This window comes from Dermacentor andersoni, chromosome 10 (genome assembly GCF_023375885.2).
Source record: "Dermacentor andersoni chromosome 10, qqDerAnde1_hic_scaffold, whole genome shotgun sequence".
In the NCBI taxonomy this organism is placed as follows: Eukaryota; Metazoa; Arthropoda; class Arachnida; order Ixodida; family Ixodidae; genus Dermacentor; species Dermacentor andersoni.
Genome location: NC_092823.1, coordinates 24,038,332 through 24,055,945, shown reverse-complemented (window position 1 = coordinate 24,055,945; position 17,614 = coordinate 24,038,332). Strand labels below are relative to the sequence as shown.

Genomic DNA, 17,614 nt, shown 5'->3' with positions numbered 1-17,614 from the left:
TCATGGAGGCCCCGTAAGCGTTACGTTTGCTGACTTAACCGCGCTGGTACCCTGGCCAGCTGGAGAAATATTCTGTAGGTAACACCGCTCGCTCTCTTTCGCCCTCTCGCCTTCTCCTTTGGGCTATTCGCTAAAATTTATGATTATCGCCGATGTTTCCAGCATAGCTTCTAATCAGTTTTATTGCGAAACATTCTTTGGCTCCTTCATGGCACTTTGAGAAAGGCATGCTCCTGTCTCGCCTCGTATTCATAAAAATGAAATAATGTGTGAATCGAACGTCTGCCATCGAGCACAGCAGCCGAGTGCTCTAACAATGGGATGCATTTTCGGGTGACCGCTATGAGCGATCTGGCTCTCAGTGTGCACTCAATGGCGGGTTGAGCAAAATCGGAAAATTTCATTGTGTAGTCGAGCAATACGTCATATGAATGCGATGGTATCGTCAAAAGTGATCTTCCGATGCCCGAGAAGACGTCCCCATTAGACCACGATCTTTTTTTTTGTTCTGAGGCGACAGTCGCACGCATCTTTATCGCGTCCAAAGCCAGACAGCACTTTGAAACACTCGCCACGTGTACCCAATGCCACTTTGTTGGCTTCATTCCTTGCGAAAGAAGCCTGCACTTTGAGGCACCGTGTCAGACTGCACGATCGGCGGGTCTGGTCCAATTTGCCCGGTAATTTCGTCGCGGCAGCTTAGAGTACGAAGAAACTGAACAATTTTTCACGGACTTCCTGACCGCGGCCAAGTTAATCAAGCCGTAATATTTCTTAGCCGAAGGTCGAATGCCATCGCCGCTCCGACATGCACTACAAGAAACCACCATATTCAGCCACGATTGCAACACGTAGTCGCTAATGACGTAACAATCCGTACTCACGTTCATCCACTGCATTTGCTGGATAGCCACGTGCCTGCAAAATGCTTCGCAGAACAAATTTCCAGAGTGGGTTCCACCTCAACAATTTCTTTTCACCGATCATGCCCACTTATTCTCTCATCTCGTGTATCGTTTCCGTCGTTTGCTTTATTACATTCTCCTTTGGTTTGTTGTACTTTGAACACTCTAGACAGAAGGCTGCCGTCTGCCGAAACTCAGAGCCGCGATTTTTAGCTCGCCTGCGCACTTGCCAGCGACAAGTTAATGGTACATGCGCAGGCGATCACTACGTGGGCAAGCATTGCGGAGGAAGCTAAACTTGAACGATAGTGAGTTACGATTGTGAGATTGCGCTAACGAATCCTCCATTAAGAGCGCCTCATTAAAAAAGATTTAAGGGTTGGTGCCTATAGGTTCGCCTGAAGGTAGCAACATGCCTGCTTATCCTCGTTCACAGAAAACTGGCAGATTTCCAGATCCATTTGTCCTTACGTATTAGTTCGAAGTTCTTTACATTCGGCATTTTTCAGCTGCACCAAATTTTAAAAATTGCCTGTCGAAGATAGTGCGATTCCAATCCTTGAACTAACTTACTGGACGAGGCGTGCATTACTTATACGAGAAATCAGTTCACAATAGGGCAATTAACAGAATTCACTGCTTAATTTCACGAATTAATTCTTCATATCACGTATTCCAATTTACAAATTGTAGCCGGTGAGTTCGCAAGGCGAGAGGTGATAGCCAGATATGCATGTCTTTTCACTCGAGTAAGAATGGAAGCCTTCTGAATAGGCGCTGTCTTTCACTTGTTTGAATTTATTAGCAACGAGCTCAACTTCGAAACAGTTGTCAGGGTGATTCCAGTTTCAAGATATTGATCTCCAATATGCGCGACGAAATAAATTGGCGGTCCAGTTACTTTTGTGCTTCAATGCATAAAACAGCGTTTTCCTAATAAAGTAGTTAGGACAGTGCCACGACTTAAAAGCGAAAAAAAAAGAAGAGACGCAACATGAAAGAAAGCGTTGACACGGCACAATCAGCTTCAATATAACAACGAACTTAGGCCTTTGGCGGAGCACGTGACTTCTGGTTCTGACGCATTGTTTTTAGATGCAGATAGTCTCGAGAAAAGCTGCAGAGCGCGGGCCTGCTTGTTAGTGGAAGCATGTCACATGAAGGGGGGGGGGGAGGAGTGCGTTGTTAGCTTTCAGATTTCTTGTACGCGAAAGAAATCAGATGCCTCAACGCGCACAGGAATATCACATCCCTAAATTTTACCTTTTCTTGTTCCATTAACGCATCTGCGCGTTCGTGTATTGTATACATTTTATGATGACGTTGGCATATAAAAACTGGACAGTAGCCCATCTCCTTTGTTTACCCTTTCGTTCGTGCAGTTTTTTTTTTTTTTTTTGGTGGGATGGTGCATCCTTAGTCATGTCGTAAATGCACTATGCCCTCTAAAAATCCGTTTACCAACTGCGAATTTTTATCGCAAGTTCGGTGCGCATATCTCAAAACCGGTGCCATCCGCATATGCCTCGAAAGTTCATACGATTCGGAAAGTGTAATATGTGCCGCTAATGAACTAGTAGGAAACTCAATTAGGAAAATTTTGTTACTCAAACACAGATCTGATTACCCTTCGACGCAATGTCCACCTCATGGAGCAACTTGTTTCGAAAGTTATTTTTAGGTATGTGTCACATGCGATATTTCCAAATTTATTACAGCTAAAAAATATTTTCATGGTGGTTATGCTTTGTGTGCACCATAAATTAAACGAGGAACACAAAACAGCGTAAACTTAAGGAAAGCAAGTCTCTGTGGCACAAATTGCAATAAAGTTGACGGAGGGGTTCTTCAGGTTTGCAAGCTTTCTTTTTGAGCAATGAAGGCACCCACCCTCTTTAACGTTTTTTTGCGTTCTTGGTAATGTACAAAGACATAATGAACAACTACGATGCAATGTTTTAGAATTCCTTCCAATTGCGGGTTACCTTCACCGGAACTGTTCCGAGATGAACTTCAGGAGACTCCGAGGCTCTGTTATAAACACACACTAAAGTAACGTCATGTAGATAAGTACATGTCGAAATATTATTGTACGAAGTTCAGCAAGAAGCTTTATTTCGCTTTCAACAAAGGTATCTGGGAGATCGACGTTTGTTCCCGAAAAGTATAACGGCATACGTGTTTAATAGAATACATAAAATTCTCGGCTCATTTACTTTGCGACGTCATTCGAAACAAGCTCCCACCCTATATGAAGTTCGTCGTTCGTGACGTACCCGTGATGTTCCAGATAATCTGAGGGAAAAAAACAGAGTGCGGAATAACACTCTTTGTTACATGATTCTTCCGGTCTTCCAACGTGCATAAGATTATCGGAAGCATTAGCCACCTTCTGGCACGGGTTGTTTCCCAATGGATGTTTGATGGTCAGCTGAATGCTCTGATTGAAAGGCCATTGAAGAAATTCGTCGACGACACCCTTGTGCACCTGAAAAGCAGCATGCACTAACACTTGACCTCCGTCTTTTCTAAAGCACACTCCTGGCGACAGGTGATAGCCAGAGATGTACATCTTTTCACTCCAGTAAGAATGAATGCCTTCTAAATAGGCGCTTTCTTTCATTTCTTTGAATTTCCTAGCAATAAACTCATATCGCCTAATGTTGATCGTGTTGAAGGCCATTTCTCTTTTTTTATTCAATGCGCTCGGCCCTACTTCCGTCTCAGTGTCCTTCACTTCACCAATGCCAGCAACCCTTCTTGCGCACTTTCTGCAGATTGTACTTGCTGCATCGTCCAACACTTGCCCAAAGGTTTCCTTCAGCACATGAACACTTTCACAAGTTCTCTTGATTAAAACGCTATTCCCAGTCAACCATGTTATCAAGTCATCCGCTTGAGACCTGCTTTCCGTATTGCTTTCGTCCAGGTGGTTGACAGTTCGCCACGTGTGTTCTGAACAATCATGCAGCTCTTTTATTGAATCAGTTATGGTTCCTGTAAGAAAACGCGTCTCTTCGCTGTGGTCCAACAGTGTTTCCTCGACTTCTCTGACTGACGTTATAGTGACTGTAGATTGTATGGCAATGCGATCCAGTGTACTACTTTCGCTTGACCTTTGTAGCAGTGCTTCTTTGACCGTGTTCATGCAACGGGAAATCTCATTTAGGCGATCACATTGAGCAGTATGATCACTAATAAGTGCGTCTAGCCTGTCTCTCATTTCAACTACTCGCATGTTTAAGCTTGTATTGAGAGCCGCCATCATTGCTTTTTGGTCATTGTCTGACTTCTCTAGAGCCCGGGACGTCTGAGGCATTGCATAGTCTTCGCATTTGCTCTGTAAATGCCCGGCCACATTACTACGGAGCACGACCTTTGAACATTTAGGGCACAACATAGAGTGGTGGTCACAGTCATTGCAAAAATGTTTGGTAAGCTCTGACGCCGCTAAAAGGATGTCGCAGCCACGTTCTTCATTCCAGCATTTTACCTGAAAAGAAAAAAATAAAGCCCTTGTGCAATTTTCCGTGTTGGCATCTTCGTAATATTTTACATATGAACATCTTCCACGTTACCTTGTGCATTCGAACTTCGAATGCTTCAAGGTAAAGATAAGGTGCCGCAGCTTGATGGGACGTCAAGATCAGCCTTAACGTAGTGCTGCTATGAAGGCAAGAGAATGAACTTGTTCGTGAGGCGAAGTTGTTACAGGGGCGTGGAATAATGCTCTTTTAAGATATTCACGCTTCTACAAACAACTTGTTAGGGACAAAGAAGGTATAAATCGGGCATCCACAACCACAGTCGAGCACAACATTACGCGAAGCATTGCTGTTTGGCTTGAAGGGTTCTAATGAACCTTTTCAATTTGCTGGAGTGAAACGGCGACATCACTTGTAGCGTAGGGGCGAAGTGGTGGCATGTGCATTAGGAATGAGTGTGATAGCTCAAGGAGAAATCTCTTAATAAGTTGTTGTAACTTCGTTTGCGCTGTTTGAGTGGCATTACGTTAACTTTCGGCGATCTCTTTTCGTTCCGATGGGGCAGCGCGGTCTTCGGGCGCCTGCGCCACATAACGACGACGAGTGGCTCGGTGGGTTTAGGTATGAGTTCCTCGAACTCGGCTAGGGCGAGAAGCTTCTTGAGGCGAGGCATCCTTGAGGAAAATGTTCCTCTAGAGCGATATCGAGACTACTAGGCTCCCTGGGCACACATAATAAATAATTCATTTCGGGGAAATACCCTTATATTGTGGGACTGATACGAGGGCACACATATGCACTAGCACCACAGCAAAAGCAACTGCCAGGCGAACATTCATTTGAAGAAGGCCAGCCTTTATATATGCATCCCAGAATAGGCATGAGCACACAGACATCTACATGACACAATCACTGTCCGTCATGCCAAAAGGCAATTTCGTGTTCTGATAACGCAAGAAGCGGAACGCTATACAGCTATATCCATTCCTAATAAAAAAATGCCTGTATTATTTCTCTCCTTGCTAGTTTCTTTCTTTGCCTAGAAACTTTGTCGTCTAAAATACGGGTTTGCGTGTGCACTCATTGCGATGGCTTGCCAAATGTAAACAATACCCATACTTCACGTTATTGCAGTACTGACTTGCTCGATTGTTAATTCATAGTCCCGTTTGTCCTAAATGTACCTTATCACAGCTTGTGCAAAACGGGAACAAGGTAAAATCTGGAGCGAACGTTCCGACAAGTGCACTTGTCATTTTCAAGGGGACACATGGTCCCTGTGTGTTCTCTGGGTTACCACCGCTTAGATGTGTCTTAAAAACTTAGCAGCACGTGCAGTCTGTAAACCAAGTTTTACGATTGGTGGTGCACTGGGGTCTATTACGCTCTTTGATTCGAGTGGGCACAGTACATAGCTTGCAAGAGGTACTGCAATGTAAACTCACATTATGTCACATTTCATATTGGCCCATAATAAAGACGAGGACAGGGGAAAGGAACACAAAACAACGCTAAGGGCGGTAACTTTAATCTGATTCATTCACGGCAACACGTGGCAATCTATAGAAAAATATAACACGCGCAGAACGCAGCAACAAGACCACTCATCAGCCTAGCGAGGCCACAACTTACCAGAAAAAATCGATCGCCTATTGAAACAGTCTAGTGGAAGTATCACTAAAACAGTCTTGGTCTTTCATATATGGTATGCCTCCATGATATCGCGTATAGTGTGGTCCTGGCTTTTTCCCAGGACACTTATCTCCTTGAAACGTGGTTTACAAGGGCAGGCATTGCAGTGCGCAAGCAAGTGCGCCAATTCGTCTTTAGTTAACTTTTGTTCATGTTTCCTGGCTCGATTATTCAGGCATTATGAAACATCGTTCCAGTGCACAATTGAACACGGAGGAGAAGAGTGTTGAGAAGTGTTCAATTGTGCGCTAGAAAGATGTTTCATAATGCCAATCACAACCAACGAACCCAGCTGTCCATACTTATCGATCATTGAGTCTGCCCTATGTAAGGTTTTCCACAAGAGAGAGAGACAAAAGGGAAGGAAAGACAGGGAGGTTAGCCAGTGTAAATACCGGCTGGCTACCCTGTGCTGGGGAAAGGGGTAAAGGGAATAAAAGGAGAAGGAAGAGAAAAAAAAACAAGAAAAATGCACACAGTAACGCGATATTACGCGCAACAACAGTCAAAGGCGTTCGCACAATTCACATGTCCTTAAGAACTTGAGCAAAGCCCTTAAGGCCTTGAGTGCCGAAACCCGTCTGCACCAGTGTCCTAGAACTTTCTCTTCTGTGAAGGGGCGATTGTCCAGTTTTTCGAGCACGGTCACGAATATTTTCCACAAGCCAGGAGGGTATTATAAACAACTCCTTCATTGCACATTATGTCGGTTGGCTACTTTCAAGTTGTGCGATAATTTGCGCACAAACGGCACCACGTGCGCCCCCCCCCCCCTTTTTTTTGCGTGCTGGTTCCACAGGAGGAGGAGGAGGACAAACATTTATTTAAAAAAATGAAAGGACAAGCAGGTGTCTTTCTGCTTGTGTGGGAGGCGCCCTTAGTCCAGTGCTCCTGCGGCTCTTGCTGGCTCCCGGGCCCACCGCACCAGTTGCTGCTGGTTACGGGGGTCGGAACTAGTCAGCACGGCCTCCCACTGCTCGGGTGTGGGGTTGGGTATTTGCGGGGCCACCTTCACGTTGGGGCACGCCCATGTGGTGTGATATAGGGAAGCGTAGTCGTTACAAAGGGGACATTTGTATGAGTATAGTGTAGGGTGTATTGCGTATAGTCTGCTTACATGGGGGTATGTATTGGTTTGTAGTTGTCGCCATGTTACGGCGTCTTCACGTGAGAAGGTCTTGTGTGGAGGTGGGTATTGTCATCTGTTCAATCTGTGGTGTTGTAGTATGGCGTTGTATTGTAAAGGTACGGGCTCCATGGATGCGGCCGTATCCGTCTCTTGTGGCCCCCGGGAGGCATGAGCTCGGGCTACAGCGTGCGCACGCTGATTTCCACGGAGGTACTCCTGTCCTGGGGTCCACACTATTTCAACGTCCGGGATTTGTGAGGCTTGTTTGAGGAGTCGGTGGGCGATTGAAGCTATTCTGCCTCTCGCGTAGCTACGGTAAGCTGCCTGGGAGTCAGTAATAATTGTGACGTACTCGTTGGTCAGGCTGGAGATGATGGCCAAGGCGATGGCTGTCTCCTCCGCTACTAGGGCGCTGGCAGTGCGGATCGTCATCGAGACCACCTCTTGTAAGTTATAGTCGACAACGCTGGCCGTCATGGCTGCTTTTTGGGGGTGCTGCGCGGCATCTGTGTATAGTGTGGTGGGGAGACTGCCATATTTTGTCTGTAGAGGTTTTCCGCGAGCTTGGCGACGATCGGCACGATGTTCCAGGTGCATGCTTCTGCGGATAGGGGCTACCTTGATGTGCTCCCGGAAGTTCGGGGCCAGATGGATTGCTTGTTCGTGGCCTTTGCCGTGTGTGGGGTAGCGTAGGCACGCTAGGACTGTTCTTCCTGTTGGTGTGAGGGCTAGTCGTTCTCGCTGGCTTGTGAGGTGGACGTCTATAATTTCTCTTCTAGTATTATGGAGTCCTAGGGCTTCAAGCTTGAGTGTCGCTCTTCGCGGTGGTAGGCGAAGCGCTTGATTGTAGGCTTTCCGAAGAAGTACGTCTAATTGATCTATCTCCTTGGGTGTGAGGGGCATGTACGGGGCAGCGTAGGCAATACGGCTGTTTATCAGGGCCTGGATGAGCTGTAGTATGTCGTCTTCTTTCAGTCCGTATTGTTTGGTGGTGATACGGGTGACCATTCGCATGATTTGGAAGGTGGTCTGCTTGAGACGTTGGATGGTGTATGCGCCTCCGCCATCCTGTTGTATGCGGAGTCCGAGAATGCGGACGCGGTTTACTGTGGGTATTTCTTTGTTGTCGAGGGTGAGTGTGATGTGGGGTAGTTCATTGAGTTTTCTTCGTGATTTCTGTTCAACGACTAATAGTTCTGACTTCTCGAGGGAGCACCGGAGACCACTTGTTTTTGCATATTGCTGGACGACGTCGGTCGCTTGTTGAAGGGAGTCTTGTTTCTCTCCTTCGGAACCAGTGGTTGTCCATATAGTGATGTCATCGGCGTACATTGCATGTCTGATTCCTGGTATTGCGTTGAGTTTGTCAGATAATTTCATCATAGCAATATTGAAAAGGGTGGGTGATAGAAGAGCACCTTGTGGGGTTGCTTTGTTGCGGGTAGGTAACGTCGGGGTTCTGAGTGAGCCAATGCCAATTGTGGCCGTGCGGTTGCTTAGAAAGGCGCGCATATAATTGTAAGTATTACTACCACAGTTCGTGAGGCTTAGGTTTGTAAGGATGGTATGGTGAGCCACGTTGTCGAAAGTGCCTTTGAGATCGAGTGCTAAAATCGCTCCGGTGTTGTGCGGTGAGATGTGTTCAAGGACTTATGCCTTCAGCTGAAGAAGTATGTCGTGGGTACAAAGGTGGGGCTGGAGTCCGAACGTTGTTTCAGGAAAGAGGTCACTGGATTATATGTAAGGTTGAACCGATTCAGAATGACATGTTCCAGAAGCTTGCCTAGGCATGAAGTCAGCGATATTGGTCTCATATTTTGTAAGCTGGAGAGTTTGCCTGGCTTCGGAATGAGTATGATGTCGACGTGCTTCCAGTCTGCTGGTAGCGTACCAGCTTCCCAGTGATGATTAAAAAGGTAAGTAAGAGATTGAATGGCGCCATCATCCAGATTGCGCAGGAGCTTGTTATTTATTTTGTCCTTGCCTGGGGTGGTGTTTCGTGTGAGTGCAAGGAGTGCTTGTTGCACCTCAGTGACGGTGATCGGTTTGTCGAGGTCGTAATTGTCGCTCCTGCTATAGGTTGGAGGTTGTCCTTGTGCGGGTTCGAAATCGCTTACGTACCGCGCCCGCAACTCCTCCAGGATTTCGTCATCAGAACCCGGATGGTTGTGGAGGATACGTTGGATTGTTTGCTGGCTAATTTACTTGCTTTGTGTGGGGTCAAGAAGATGGCGTAGCAGCGACCATGTTTTGGCCGTGCTAAGATTACCCTGCAACTTGTTGCATAGTTGTCGCCAGTTGTGACGGGTGAGCTCCCCAGCATAAAATTCTGCGGTTGCCGTGAGTTTCGCTATACCTAGTTTTAATTTACGATTATGTTTTTGGCGCTTCCATCTCCTAACAAGGCCTCGACGTGCTTCCCAGAGGTGAAGAAGGCGCGGGTCTACGGCCGGTATGTTAGTGGTGAGTGTGATCTGTTTTGAATGTCTGGCTACGTCTTCTTGGAGCTCTCGTACCCACTGCTCGAGATCAGTAATAGCCGTTGAAGAGTCATCCGCTCGCTCTTTGCGAAAAGCTGTCCAATCAGTGAGTTGTCTTTTTTATCGGGTGGCGTGCATGCGTAATGTTCAATGTGTTGGCAAGTATGCAGTGGTCACTGCCCAGAGTTTCCTCCGTGTTGAGCCAGGCAGCTTGTTGTATCCCTTTAGTGAGAGTGAGGTCAGGGCATGTATCGCGGGAGATGCTGTTTCCTAGACGTGTGGGGTATGCGGGGTCTGTGAGGATGGTGAGACGGTGCTGCTGTATCGTGTACTGGAGTGCAGTGCCTTTTGATGTGGCTGACCTGTAGCCCCATGCCTGGTGAGCCGCGTTGAAGTCACCTACAATCAGCTGACTATTATTTTAGGCGATGCCAATCGCTTTAGTGATCAAGTAGTCGAACTTGGCCTGCTTTTGCTTGGGTGGGCTGTATTTATTCAGTATGAAAAGGCTCTTTCGGCCTCGTTGGAGCGGCAGGATCTCAATTTAGTTATGATCGACGTCACTGCCGTCTATTTTGTGTTGTGTGGTTGTGAACGTTTTAACTGTACGTGTGGCCACGCGGCTTTCAGGCATGGTGGTATGTGTGTTGTAGCCAGCTTTAGTTGGGTGTGTGCCTGTTTCCTGTAGTGCGATTACGCTTGGTGTCGTTTTGGCGTTACTTATATACTGTCTCAGTGATCCTTGCTTGCGTTTGAAGCTGCGGCAATTTCATTGCCAGATTACGAGTGGGTTTTCGTTCCTGTGGTTGGTTTTGCTATTCGTCTTGGCTGACGGGTGGATCGGCACGGTGTCCTTGCTCTGCTTCCTGATGTACTAGTGTTCTGTTTCTTGCGTCGCTGATCTTTTGCGAGCCGTGTTTTTTCAATAACACTTTTGTTCTGTTGCCTGTGTTGCCTTTATGTGTTTTCCTTTTGCGAGTGTTCAGTTGCGGCAAAAGACATGTCTTTTAACACTTGCCAGTTTCTGCATGCTTTGTTGCATTGCTAGAAGCTGCCGTTGCAGTACATCAACTTTCGCCTCGACTTGTGCGATTTCTGTCGGTTTTGATGATTGCGCGAGAATCATGGGTTCATAATGTTCGGAAGATAATGGCATTGAGGGTGCGGTTATTGATGTGGAATGCCGAGTGGTAGTACGAGTGGCGTATAGTTCTGCAATCTGCGTGCGAAGTTTGTTGTTTTCTTCATGAAGGAGTTTGTTTTCTTCTCTGATGGCCTTCAGTTAAAGGGAAGCTGAAAGGTTTTCCAGAAAAAATGAGTGAACATCTGTACATAATGGTTTTCAACCCTCCGAATTCGAATATCGTATCGAAATTGAGCGAAAGAGAGCGCAAATATATTTTATTTCGACGAGAAGTGCAGCAGCGGACACGCCCAGCTCGCGCGTCTCGTTTCCGCCTGTGATTGGTCGGGCGCCTCGTGACGTCAACACTAATAACCGACCGCTGCCGCTACACATGAAGCACGGTGCCAGGTAGTTTGGTGCTGTTTTTCTGAGACGGTAATGGAAAATTTAGAGAGACTGCGTTTTTCTGAGGAGTTCGGCGTTACTCCCTATATGTACGAGCCGATTGCAAAGAGCCGGCCTCTCGAAGAAGCAAACGATGCTGGCGCCAGCAGTGCTTTCGACGCGAACGAAAGCGTAGTCTTGGGTTCTCCTCGTGTTGGAAATGCTCTTTGGTGAGTATGATTTTTGCAAAGCGATCTAGTGATCTCGCCGATGTTTCGCCAATCTAGTGAGCTCGTTTCCGGTCAAACAACTGTAGTGTTGTGTTCCTGCATGCCTCCTCGTGGAACGTAAGCGGGGATGCGATCGTCGGCATTTGTGCGCTGTCCAAAGCTGTCGGCAATCTACAAAGACGGTTTAAACGCGTGAAAAGCTTCCCGGTTCATGCAGTACGTGTAGTGACCATCTGTGCGCTATCCGCACACTACGCGTAACCGAAGTCGTAAAGGCGGCGAATTCCGTCGGCTACGTGAGACGGTCGGTTTCTGAGCTTTCTGAGTAGAATTACGCGCGGCGCGCAGTCTCCGGTTGCGAATTTCGGATAGCGTAGCCGCAGTCTTGATATGTGATATGACGGGAGAGCTGACGGCACTGCGCCGGGCCTTAGACGAGAGGACTTGACTGGCAAACCCAACGCACGCATTAGTGATAAATTCTGGTGATAATCGTCGTCACGGAAGTGGTTGGAGCACAGCACTGTTGTTCTTGAGGGCTTGAAATTCTTTCGCTTCAAAGCAGCCTCCCACTTCGTTAAAATATTCTTGTCTTGTGGAAAGTAATGGAAGACAACATCGTCGCGGCCGCTGGTGTTCGTGCAACCGTAGGCTGCCCAGAAAGCCGGCATGATCGGCCCACCACTTCAGTTGATGCTGCGCACGTTGACTACCACTCTACATACACGCAGACGCACCAACAAAGGAATGCAGGGTCGATCGAAGCAGATTACGATGGCACGCACGCAGAAACAAGCACGGTCAGGCACGGTCGCGGAGGCTGCGAAGCAACGAAACACTAGTGTTGACGTCACAACACCGCGGTTTCCGGTCTCCGCTCGCATGGTCAGCGTCAGCAGCAGCGCGCGGCATTCGGCGGGGGGCGGAGCTACAGCGCAATTTTAACCGACGATTACGTCGCTCCTAATTGAAAAAAAAAAAAAAACCCACAATTTTACCTACATAGTTTATAAGGTTCCCGCATCCGTATATGAGCGTCTTATTGAATTCGACAGACTCTTGAGCTTCCCTTTAAGCTAGAATTTGCAGTTGAACATCAGTATTGTGTATGGGTGAAGAATTGTGTGGGGTGGGTGCTGTGCGTAGATGTGATGAGAGGGTGTTGTCTTGGCGGACTGTGTGAGAGGAAAAGCCGTGCTGGCCAGCTCACCGCTTGAGATCTCGGTACAGCAGGTCCGCTGAGGTTCCGGGTCGCTCCCTCCTTGTTGGTTCAGCGAGCAGGAGCGAGACCTGGAGCGGGAACGCTTCCGTTGCTGCTCTGTACTTGACCGAGACTTCGACCGTGAGTAGTCCCGGCGGCTGGTCCTTTGAGATGCTGAGGATGCCTTCTTCAGTCGATCAGGGCATTCCTTGGAAGCGGTAGGATGAGGCCCCTGGCATAAGGCTCACTGGGGGTGACAGGGGTGGTCCTGAGTGGGGTTCCGTGTACCACACTGGGGGCATACGTTTGCTTCTGGAGTTAAGCATACATCGCTCCGGTGGCAGACTTGGTGGCAGATGCGGCAGAAATGTGTGGTTGGTCGGTATGGTTTGCATCGTACTTCACCACTGTAGTATCACACGTAGAAGGGTACAGCCTTGCCAGTGAATGCGATTACTGCCGCAGCGGTTTGTCGGAGCATACGGGGATGTAAGATTTCTCGGCCAGGTGCATAGAGCCCGTTAAGGAGGACTTCTGTGGGAGTTCCTGCGGGAATGCCGTGAATGACCCCTTCGACGCAGCTGTCGGGTGCCGCCACGTATGCCGTGACTGCAAAATCTCGACCGCCAAGGTGAATTGTAGTTATGTGACGGATGCTCATAGCTTGCTCTTCGTTTGGTGTGCTAGCAATAGCCATGTTTCGTACTGGGTCATTTCTTACAGTAAGGGTCCGTACGTGCTCAGTAGTGAGGTGCTGACATGGCAGCTTGATGCCTTCAGCAACCTGTGGTGTGGTCCAGGTGGCAAGGTTGAGTCCTTCTCGGGGACGGATCATTACCTTGAGGTCATTTCGGGGCAGTGGTGGGAGTCGGGGTTGTCGGGGAAACGATGGGTGTCAGGATTGGAGGGGGGGATGGGTGGGAGTCGATGTTTTCTTCCGACCGTACTTAACAGTGAGCCAGTCTCCGCCGGCAGGTTCAACAGGAAGTGGGATTTGTGCGTGCTCGAGATTCATCTCGGTGGCATCACTGGTGGCCATTGGTGAGTGGAACAAGCGACTTCGTGGAGCAAGCGACTCACAGTAATGCTTTGGGTGTCCACGTGTTCTGTTCGACGTAAGGAGTCGATTGAGGCTCGTTGCGGCGGCGCTGACGTCAATTATCCAGGGTTTACCAATGTAAAGGCGGAACACGTCTGCTCTCTTTTTATAAAATTGTTTCAGATACCGATGTGATAAGGTAACGGGGCGAACCTGCTTCCGGTAACTGTACTGATTTGTAAAACGCTGCTCGATCTCATGCTCGCATGGGCGCTTCAGTGCTGCCTTAATACTGAGACTTGATAATGACAGACTTAGAGAACAACAACAATGTCAAAAATTCACGTGATCGGCGGCTCGCCATTCGTTGTAAACCCTGACGGTGTGAGCCACTGTTAAGCGCATGCACCGTTGTACGTTTCATTCACGACAATCTCCCAATATAAATCATTGAAGGTGAAAATATTTTGAGGTCCTCAGTGGGCAAGCACTTTTCCGATGAGGACCTTGTTTTTCTAAAAACATAATTATATGCACTTTCGTGGTGGTTTTGAACGAGTTTATACAAGCGTAGTGACGAAAAATAAACCTTTGTTGGCATATGCCCTGCGTCGCAATGTCTTCATTTTTTGCGGGCGTTCAGTGTGCGCTACACAATCCCAAGATCATGAACCAACAAGTCCAAATTTCCACTAACGCAATACACATCGCCGTAATCACCCTCTTAGACCGTTAAGAGTGTGCGCTGTTAAACAAATACCGACCACGACAGGCCATCAGAGCAGACAAACGCAAAAGTTCAATTGAACTAATGCGGTCGCAGGCGTAAATATCACGTGCTTACAACACACTGGCAATGAAGCAACCAACAATATATGCGTTCACGTGGTCTCGATCGGTTTCTTTCGCTAGCGGCTTCATTGAATATGTGTGGTGAACTGCTTGTACTTACGCCTGTGGCTGAAATGAAATTTAGTTAAAGTCCGCGCCTGTCCGCGTAAATACCCTCTAGTCCTTGACTTTCTTTATCGTGGCATATTTAGAATAGTTGGGGTTGTGACAAGCACCCAATGCGTGGTACACGAGAATTTTTACAGTTCACCGACACTGAAACGAAGCCGCCACTGCCGTGATTGGACCCCGCCACTTCGTGTTTAGTAGCGCTATGCCTAAGTGACTGAGCAAGCACGACGGGTGATGAACTCCAATGTGCGGCACAGAGAATTTCTCGTTCGCGAGCGAGGCCGGCCGGTGGCCCGCAGACAGAGCGCCCCGAGTTGCCATGCCAGTGACGCGGACGTGCTTTAAAAAAATACGCTCTCTGCGGGAAATTTGTAAATGTACAGGCATGTCGTTGCTCGCGGCGTGATCAATGCCCGTGCTGTCGATGAAATAAAGGATGGACGAGGTATTCCACGTGATGCTGATTTGCAAAGTGTTGCGAGTCGAGCGCAAATCCTGGTCCGCCGGTAGCCACGCGGTCCGAGTATAGCACTTGAATCTCTCAACAATCTACTCGTATTTGGTTAATCAGAGAATATCAGTAAATATAATGGTGTAATTTAGCACATCAGTATGTCTTTTGATGATTAACGCAGGCAACATAGCGTCCCATGCCACGAAACACCAGTCGCAGAAAAAAGGCCGGAGAACACGACAGTCGAAAAAAAGAAAAGAATGCGCCACGCCTGCGTTAAAATCCACTAACAAACAAAAAGAGCACAGTATGCCTCAATAACGGGTCTGAGCAAGCCTATCCAAATAGAAAGGTAAATAATAAATCAATTGCGCTGCAGAATACTAGCTGCTTGCTACTCTAAACATATCTCATTGTGCACGAGTACCCGCAGCTTTCAGTGAGCGGAACGTAGAATTAGGTCGAGTTCAAAGTAATATCAGGTACACACAGAATATAGCGTCGAACTAGACGCTTCTCTTCACAGTTTCACTTCGAAATATCTTACTTCTATGAAAGGAAAATACGGGGAAGGCGGGGAATAGAAAATCAAGACGATTAGAAAGAAATTTTTCAAGGCCTTGCTTTGAAGGTTACTTTTGTGCTCAAATGCATAAAACAGCGTTTTCCTAATTTACAAATTTACAAATTACAACTACAGCGCGATGATTTAGGAGCGCAAGGAATCGAAAAAATACAGGCATGAGAGACGCGGTAGATACTAGAGCCGCGGTAAATACGACAGACGCGGTAGACACGAGACAAGCGCCTTGCCGTGCGTGTCTTATTAAAGTCGTTGTCTTGAAGAAGACAAATACACTTGTGGAAAGGTTGGCTCCCGCTTTTACCTTGTTCTCGTTTTGTTCATTGTCCGTCACTTCTATTTAATATTTTCATGGGTTTAATCTGGCTTACACGTGATTCCCCCGCTCAGACAGGAAAATACACCTACTTCTAGCAAGGCGTGCGCATTTTGGTTTCTGAGTATATTCAATGAACTTTGCGAAATTGATCTCGATAGCATTTGCACACGCATTCTTTTCCTCGCGCATTGTTCTTCTTACCTTCCGCCTGAGCAGGTTCTCCATAGGAAAGTCTCTCCACTCTGCCTCTTCTGGAAGAAACTGGTCACCGTCCAGTGGACAGGCGTATCCATCGTCGACTTGGCACTGCTCGTAGCAGCTTCTGCACAGCACGTCTCGACAGGGCAGAAAAACGGTCTCTCTGGGCAGCACACCACATGCGCTACATATTCTGTGCGCAGGAATACGCTCGGCGAAATGCAAAGGTCTCCAGTCCAGTTCCATGGTAAAACCGCACAGTGTGTATCGCTGGTCTTGAGAAGCCATGGCGAACAGCGCATACGTCGACCGGCAAACGTTGTGCCGACGGTTCTACGGAAACTTCCAAACGTTGCCAGCACCCTGTCCTCTCAACTCTTGCAAATGCTACTATCACGCTGATAATGCCACGCCCAGTTCACGATTGCTCGCGGCGCCGCTCGGGAATCGCATGGGACAGTTTCAAAATTATCTACTTGCTTTGGCGCGTCAGTGTTGTTACCGACAATTTTATCGACTTTTTACGGCGAAGTTGTTTATGCGCACCCTGTGCCGTTGTTGTCGGACTTCGCTAAAGAGGGGCCACGTGACCTAGGGGGAGAGTAAAAGAAGAGGAAAAAAAGAAAGGGGTAGGAGTGAACCCGGTCCTCTTGTGAGAATGCTATTTTATACGCGAGCTTTATACCGTTGTCACACGGTGCATTTTCGGGATCGAGTCAGATGGGCATCGAATTTATCGACGATCGATTCCACCATGCCGCGAAAGCAACGAATGTTATGCTGGTGCTTTGCGGCCAACGAATAGTGCCAGAGATTGAAACGCGATACTAGGAGCGCGCAACTGCTAGCACTTCGGGCGCCTGCAATAAGTGCCGGCAGCTACGTCAGTATTCGAGCCAGTCCAACCAATCGTCAAAACGATTGGAGCGCCCGCATCTCCAGTGGTGGGCCTTGTGCGCAATACACGGAGCTTTGGATTAGTGGTTTCACACATTCCATACCAGCTACAGTTATGGGAAGACCAAGAAGCTGCCTACCGCGAGCGTCAGCGAGAGTTGGTGCGTGAACGGGCTCGTCGTCGTAGGGCAGATCTCGAGCTTCGCTCCAGAGATGCCGAGTTTATACGGCAGCGCTCCTAGAGCATGCTCACCACGCGAAGCACGTAAAAGCGAAAATGAGGCGAAAGAATGGTGAAACAACAGAGTTACAATACCGACTACTTGTGAAGCTTGACTTGCATAGTGTAGCACTCGGTGTAACCAGGACAGCTTCACTGTTGGACCATCTTGACGGCCTGGAAGGGTCGGTGATTTTTTTCGGTTGGCCGATTTGTGAATGTCGCGAACATTGCAACTAGAGTTCTAGCTCAGCGGGCGTACGGGCCAGCGGCCCCAGCGGGCGAACGGAGATGGCAGCGGAGCACCGC

At 47.9% G+C, this 17,614-nt stretch overlaps 1 protein-coding gene across 4 annotated transcripts in view; it reads right to left on the bottom strand.

Annotated features, from left to right (window-relative positions):
* Positions 1-16,852, bottom strand: part of LOC129380054 (uncharacterized) — a 59,768-nt gene extending 42,916 nt beyond the window's left edge. The window contains exons 1-2 of one of the 4 annotated variants that reach the window (XR_011890755.1): positions 16,192-16,852; positions 2,991-4,398 (exon numbers count right to left, since the gene is read on the bottom strand). Coding sequence is in view for 2 of the 4 variants with exons in the window: in XM_072285111.1 (XP_072141212.1) it covers positions 16,192-16,476 (285 nt within the window). In the remaining 2 variants the exon portion in view is untranslated. Of the gene's footprint in view, positions 1-2,990; positions 4,399-16,191 lie in introns of those variants that run through there. The other 3 variants (XR_011890756.1, XM_072285111.1, XM_055065281.2) reach the window with 3 other exon arrangements.
* Positions 16,853-17,614: the final 762 nt, after the last annotated feature.